This window comes from Parasteatoda tepidariorum, chromosome 10 (genome assembly GCF_043381705.1).
Source record: "Parasteatoda tepidariorum isolate YZ-2023 chromosome 10, CAS_Ptep_4.0, whole genome shotgun sequence".
In the NCBI taxonomy this organism is placed as follows: domain Eukaryota; kingdom Metazoa; phylum Arthropoda; class Arachnida; order Araneae; family Theridiidae; genus Parasteatoda; species Parasteatoda tepidariorum.
The window spans coordinates 2,229,319-2,237,384 of NC_092213.1; the positions used below are offsets into that span (position 1 = coordinate 2,229,319).

Below are 8,066 nucleotides of genomic sequence, written 5' to 3' on the forward strand. Positions count from 1 at the left end.
AGAAAAAAAATGGGTGAGAATTTCTCACCCTTTCTCAAAAACAGGGTGAGATTTCAAAAAGTTAAGTGAGATTTCTAAAAATTAGAAAAACACAAATAGACTTGGAAAAAGAATCATTTCTTTAATTATAATAAATTTTTAACGTCTTCTATTTTTTAAAGCATTGAATATTTTTGCTGCATCATCATATGATATTTGCTGAATCATCATAGAAGATTTTGCCGTTACAAGGCATTTGTCCATCTTACATTAGTGCATAAAAAATTTGAACGTCTTACACGAAGAAACCTTACCTACGGTAAACACAAGGTTGCAGAGAAATGTGTTCTGGAAGGGGTTCCGTGGCTCGGAAGGGTAGTGTTCTGTTGTTCGAAAAGGTTCTGAACAATACTGGTAAATAGGGAAGCTAGATAACGGGGCAGATGTTGAAAGTAATGAAAGATCCAGGAAGAAGAGTGAAACGGATTTTATTCTAAATGGCGTAATGTGAAGCTTTTTCTAAAATGCGAGAAATTTGCGAATTTTGAAATGGATTTATAGAATGTGTGAATTTCTCGCGGTAATAATTTTTTACTGCGAGAAAAGAAAAAGAATATGCGAGATTCTCGCGCTGTAGTGAAACACTGTATTTTGAACTAGTTCTCTTGCTTCCTCCCAACCGGGATAGAAGTATGAAAAATTTAGCCACTTGCCCAAAGAACCAGTAACAAGATATTAGTAGGCCGATAAATTTTCATTTGTCCATTTACATATCGCTAGGAGACATTTCTTAAAATAAATTTTAAAAAATGAATAAAAATTGAAATCACTATATAGAAGCTGAGTTATGTCGCAGTTATGATGTAATGTAGGGGATCAATGGTAATTAATTTATGGTAGTCCTAGTCAAATTTCAGTAGTTTCGGACCCATATATCACTGTCAATTTTGAGTCTTAAAAAATCTATCTGAATGAAATGTAGGGGATCAACAATTCTCCCGGAAGCTATATTTTTCTTGTAGCTGAACATTCAAAACATTGTAATGACGTTGCTGTTTAGCCAAGTTGATGACTATTCATAGCATTAAAATACATTCATAATGATTTAAAATCAAATATGAAGGATGTGTTAGATTCAATTCTTCTTTTCTTTACAATGAACCAATAATTTAACTTGAATTAAATTTGTATTTTCCGTATTGGCTAATGATAATGTTATTTTTTAATGTTCTTATTTATAATAAAAAATTTCAAATTAAAATCTGAAACTCAAAAGTATGCATAAATATAGAGTAAAATTGCCAATTACTATCTGGGAGTTGAATCAAAATCTTTTTGTCTCTGGGTCCCTGCAATTCTCAAATGTTTTGATTGATAGAATGTGCTAAAACTGAAACTCCCCTAGACAAAAAGTCTTAGTTTGTCTGTTATGGAAACAAGATCATGCCAATTTCTAATGTTGTAATATTCAGGATTTAATGGTATTCCATTAATTCCAAACCACTAAAATTTAATTCAGTCTAACATAAAATAATATCTAGTGGTTCTCCAGATCCACAATCAATTTAAAAAGGCAGTATGCAGTTTTTTTTGGGAGGGGGGGGGGTTATATTTTGGTCTGCGTTTTGTCTCAAAATACGATATTTCATCATAATTGTGGCCTTACAAATGTTTAGATTGTAAATTTGTTTTATTTAAATTCACTTAATTAATTTTAAAAATAATCTAATAGAAACATGCAGATGGACAAGTAGGACTAGTATGTTGTGTAAGAATAATCTGAATAATGTATTGTATTCGTACTTTACCTGAAATTGAACACATTTAAAATGTGGCCTTTTTTAAATGGAAGCATTTATTTTTTTGATTATTAACTCTCTTCTTAAAAATTTTATTTTTTATGGTCTTTTAAGTATTGTAATTAATTAATAGATTAATAGATGATCACTAAATTGTGCTTGCATAATTGACCTTACTTAATTGATTGATTTTACAAGTGATAGTGGTGGCTGTTGTCCAACATCATGAACAATTTAATCATAAGTTTTTTGTGTTAGGAATTTTTTTTTTATATATATATATAAAAATGCCATCTTTCTTTAAAAATTATCCATATTTTTCAAAGTATAATACTACTATATTTTGCTAACACTGGTCTAAGCAGTTGTATTCTTTTGCATAAGAAGTTTTTTTTCTTCAAAAATTTACTACAGTAGGAAAAATAAAATGTTGATTTGGAAGTAATAAATTGTGATTGCTTTGTTGCATAGCTTTTTGGGTATGTACAATTGATTCAATATGAATTTATTATTTTATTTTTTTTTAGGTGAACATATTAAAAATTGGCGTCCTCGCTACTTTCTCCTGCTTGATAATGGTGCACTCATTGGATTTAAAAGCAAGCCAGAGCATGGATTTGATGATCCATTGAATAATTTTACAGTCAAAGGTTTGCTTTATTATTGATTTTATGTAGAAATATTAATGTGTATTTAATAAAGTAAAGAACTCTTAAGTTCATTACTATTTTGAGTATGAAGATGTATAACTGATATAATTTTGCCCACATTTTAAACGGAGACATTAATAAACATAAGATTAAGTTTTTAATTAAATCAAACGAAAATTATAAGAAGATTTGTTACATACTTTAAGCAAACATTTGACATAATTGTCGTATTTGAAATCGTTCATGCTTTTTATCATATACAGTATAGGACCCAAAATCCGGCACTCACGGGACCGGCGAAATTCCGTATTTCGGAATTTGCCGAATTTCGGATCTCTTCCGAAAATTCCAATATGGCTCCAATATATTACGATAATTAAATTACGCTGTTAATTTCAGAAAAATCCATACATTTAGCTAAGTTTCGATTGTAGATAATGATGGGGTGAATTTAAAACTGTCCCATCTTTAGAAATTTCATTAATTAAAATAATAATCTATATGATATAATCGAGAAGAAATAATCGGAATCCTCCAAAAAGAAATAATCGTTTCTTCTTCGCAAGATCATTGTTCTCGTTTTTTCTTTTATATAGCATTTTGTTTTAACAAAAGGCTCTCACCTCGCTAAAAATAAAAAGAAATAAAAAAGCTAACAAGGAACTACAAAAAAAGTTACAATTAATGCTAAGAAACTAACAATGAATAACTACAAAAAAGAAGCAAACAACTAATAACGATAAAAAAAAACAAGTAACAAGAAAAAGTAACAGTTAATAACTAATTAAAAGATAAATGAATTTTAAAAAAAGCAGCAAAAGGGATAGAATTCATTTTATACACCAAGTGAGAAAGAAGTTTCAAAGTCAAAAGGGTGTGGCTAATTTATGGTCAAACAGGAGAGGGAAATGTGGGGACGAACCAGTAAAGCACTTGCACAGCTGTCAAGATTGATTGATCAGTTTCTCCCAACTTGCATTTCTTTATTTTGTTCATTGGAAATGCAGATGTTTTTACTTTTCAATTTCAACTGCATTAGGAATCGATGTTTTGTTTGACTCAGATTTATTATTTTTTCTCTTCATGTTTTTATTTTTAAAAGATAAAATATAGTTACTTACTTCAAGAGAAAAAAATTCCAAATAGAAGGAAAATATGACTGATTTTTTTTTTCTCTTATCAATAAATAAAAATTTAGATCGGATTAAGTGCCGAATTTCGGGTCTTGCTGGATTTCGGGATGCCGGATTAGGGGTCTCATACTGTACTGTAGATATGGTACTGTACTGTAGTAAATATACTATGATTGTGCGACAATTGAACTTGGAAATAAACTTTGAAAAGTGACATGTTCTGGTGCTGTCAAATGGCGATGCTTTAACTATCTCTAGTTTGGGTTGGCAATTAATTTTGAATTAAAAACAGAATTCTTGAACAAAAATGAAAAGCTTAAAAAAATAATGACTGAGAATGATCGTTAGAAGTACTCATTTAAATAATTTAAAAATGGAATGTTAAAGGAAATAGGCAAGGTCTTATTTAAATTAAATGTATAGGCATATTACTGATAGATTAAAATAGTAAGTACTAAGGGGAATTCAATGGTTCAAATGAGTCAATTTAATTGTGCTAATAAGTTAGTGCAAATACTATTTTAAGTAAGAATTTGTTCACAAAAACTTACTTTCTCTTAATAAAGATGAAATTTTTTCAGAGCAGTCTACTAACACATCTGCACAAAAAACTCGAGTGTATTTTTTTTCAACAAAAAATTATCAAAAAAACCTGATAAAAAGCATATTTAAGTAAGTTAATTTTTAATTTTTTTTCGAAATGATAAAAAAAGCTTTTATTACTACAGCTATTATTATAAATCCACACATTTTTAAATATTTTTTTTGAATTGTTCTCCCATTATCCTGAGAGTCTTAATTACTTTCTAAAGCCAAAAATTGAGCAAAAAAATTTTTATATTTTTGAAATTTTCAATATATAGAAATGTATTAAATTTTAACGAATAAAAAATACTTTCACGTTTTAGAAATAGAACAAATTACACTCTTTATGTATATATTATGCTCTTTTTCTAGAATTATTTAATCTCAATGATATCACCTTTCATTAGAAAATTCTCTAATTTGTATCCTGCACGGCCTGATAATCCTGTCTTTCCTTAACAAAAATTTTTTGTCCTGATTCTTACCTTTTTGTCTTGATATTCTTGATTTTAGCACATGTTTAGAACATCACATTTTCTAAAAAAACGAGTGAAAATTTTTGAAGAATCGAAAGATTTACCAACATCTTTTTAATTTTAATTAATAGTATTAGTGGAAATCTAAATTCCACCGTTTCAACTGAGGGGCCATCTACTAATTATATACAAGGTTCAGGCAGATCGCCTTATCCACAGGAATCGTTAATTAATTCTTTTTAAAAATTTAGTCATTCCATGAAAATGAAACTCGTTTAAAATTTTTATTGTGATGAATTCAAAGGTCATACGTTGATTATTTTCAGCAAATGCAGTAACAAATCCTGTATGATGGACTTTTGTAGTTACACAATCATTCATTTGTCTCTTTTATATCACTCATTCATTTATTAGTGTCTTTTATATCCATTCATTTGTCTCGTTCATATCACTCATTTATTCATCTCTTTCATATCATTCATTCATTCGTCTCTTTCATGTCACTCATTCATTTGTCGCTTTTATTTTCAAAAATTTAAGTCCAGTTAATTTAAAAAAATTAATAAGTTTTGAAAGCCATCAATTTTCTTTACCTGATATGTCTGAAAATTATTTTTTAGTTTCAAATTCTTAAAATGTTTGGACTATTCGGAAAATCTAGTCCTATTCTAAAGGAATAATCCTTCCCTACACGGATATAACATCAGTAGGACGAATGTGGGTGTTTTCCTTTTTTTTTATTTCAGAAGGGGAAAATAAGAAAAGAAAAATATTTTCTTCATTTGACTATTATTCTGTCTAGCCTTACTATATGTTTCCCCCCCCCCTTTCAAATATCTGAGATGAATAATTATCTGCAGATGTTGTGATAATCTAATGTGCCTGCTAACATGTTGATAGGCACTTCCAGGTTAAGATCTTTATAAAGTCAGAGGGATTTCAAAACAAAGTTACTAATTTAAAGACTGGGAAAAAAACTTTAAATAAGAAAAGAATGTGAAAGTAAACTGTTGAGATAGAATGCTTAGCTCAAGGCCCGCAAAAGGTTATTGGTGATAAGGAACATCAATAATGCATTGATGCCAACTTACTCCACAGAATTTTGCTCCAACTTGCTGTGGAAAAATTCATGTTGATTCTTAGGTTAGTAAATTTCATTCAAAAGTTTTTTTGCCAACCAATACATTTAAGTAATTCAAATATTCATATAACATATGAATATTTGTTTAAATTATTTCTTAGTGAGCCTCTTAAAATATTGACAGTCCTCTCACAGGTCTGAGAAAACCTGGATTTTCTGGGAGTTTTATTTTAACTCTAAAAATCAGGGAAAGTTGTCATTTTTTACAAAACACCCGGAAAATTCCTATATCCTACCTGGAAAGTAACCAATCTTAGAATGTCAATAACAGTTATCGGGATTCGATTTAAATACTTATTTTTAAAAATTCTACCTTTTAATGAAGCTTTTCCATGTTTCCATTCTATTAATTTTTGCTCTCAAAATCTAATATTTGATATAACAAATAGAATATCAAAGTTTACTGATGAAAAATAACATGGTATAGATAAAATACAACATGGATTTTCATTAAAATTTACTTGATATACCTGAAAAGGTCATTGAATTCTTTTTTCTGAAATTGAGTGGGAACCCTGATTAATGGAATTAAACACAAGTGAGTATTAGTTTTTAATTATCTACTACTTTATAAAATCTTTTGCCACAAGTGGATGACATCCCTGATAATGTGGCTTTCTGTTGCTTTGGCCTACAATCTGAAATGATCTAATCAAACAAAAAAAAAATATTGCATTTCTACAATCTTTATAATCTCTTAACATTTTTTGCAGGATGCCAATTAATGAAAGCAGATAGGCCTAAACCTTTTACATTTATGATTCGTGGCCTTCAGTGGACGACTGTAATCGAACGCACTTTCCACGTAGAATCGGAAAAAGAAAGGTACCATATATAAAATAAAAAACTTTACAGCTTTTCACTTTAAGATCTGTTTTTTCTTTCACCTACTTTGAGGGTTCCATCTAAAATATGCTGGTTAATTAGTGAGTGAATAATTTAATGTACAAAATCTGACAAAGTGTATTCTTTCCCTCTGTTTAGTCTTTTGGTGGATTTCCATCATTTTTTGTGATGTACGTTTCTGTGTCATGTTTCTAAGCCAACAACAAGAATAAGGGATTTGCATGTTATTGTTTCTTTTACTATTGAGTGCAACTTAAGAAATTAAATATTTGTTTGAAAAAAATTTGTTTTATGTATGTATGTATATATATATGTGTGTGTGTGTCTGTATATATATAAACANTATATATATGTGTGTGTGTCTATATATATATATATATTTATATATATTATTATTATTATTATATATTATTTAGTGCTTAGAATACTAATGCTTATATAAAAACTATCATATTTGCCGCTAACATGACTAAATATACTTTTGGCCCTTCGTTAATCTACCTGCTGCGCAAGTGGCCCTTCATTCAAAAAGGTTGTGCACCTCTACCATAAGCCATCCACATTTGTAGCACCAAACATTTTTCTTGAGGCTTTTCTCTCAGAAACCGTCTGAACTCTCTTTGCTTCATTATTTTTAACTGTGCTTCACTCAGGTAGATTTGTTCGTGCAGGAAATTTGTTGTCTATATGCTACATATCTTTCAAAATTTGAAAGAAAATTCAAATTAATCCCTGAAGGGAAATATGTTTTTCATTACTGAAGCATGCTCTCCAGAAGCACAATCATACAAAATGATGATTTCATTGATTTTAACATGCATTAACATGGTTCTGCTCTTGCAAATTTGATATTAAAAAAGGGTGGATTTCATGAATGGTTGTTACTGTATTGAAAAGAAGCAGTCTTCATTAAGGCTTAATGGATTCTAGGTATTGAAATTGTTTTCATTTTATTGCATACACAATCATGAGACTTAAGTATTTAAATTTATAGTTCCGATTTTTGACCGCATATCTTTGATTAATTTGTTCAGTATAAAGATCTATATTTAACATATTCATTTACTTTAAAACCTTAGCAAATACTTCTTTTTATATTGAAATTTTCACCCCTGAGAATATTTTTTATTTACTTCTCTGGTTTAAACATACTTTTTTTGTTATTGACAGATTTGAATTATGGACATTTTAATTTATTTGTGTCCCCAAATAATTTAACAAGAAGTAAAATATGGTTCTAGAAAAAGAGGCTTTATTTCCCTAAAAGAAAAGTATTAAAATCAGGATTTTCTATGAATACATTAAGATTTAAAAGTCAATCATTGCTTTAGAGTCCTGAAAAATAGTTCCTTGTTTTCTGTGGTATCAATGGAGGTATATGTAACTATTAACAGTTATATATACTACTAGGAGACTCCCTGCTCGCTAATGCTCGCTCCCCCCCCCCCAGAATTGCT

At 29.1% G+C, this 8,066-nt stretch overlaps 1 protein-coding gene across 1 annotated transcript in view; it reads left to right on the top strand.

Moving 5' to 3' along the window:
- The window catches only part of LOC107451835 (Akt kinase), a gene marked incomplete in the record, with an annotated part of 41,756 nt that overhangs the window by 3,351 nt on the left and 30,339 nt on the right, over positions 1-8,066 (top strand). Inside the window, 2 exon segments of the mRNA XM_043049792.2 lie at positions 2,306-2,428; positions 6,477-6,588. Of these exon segments, the coding sequence (XP_042905726.1) occupies positions 2,306-2,428; positions 6,477-6,588 (235 nt within the window).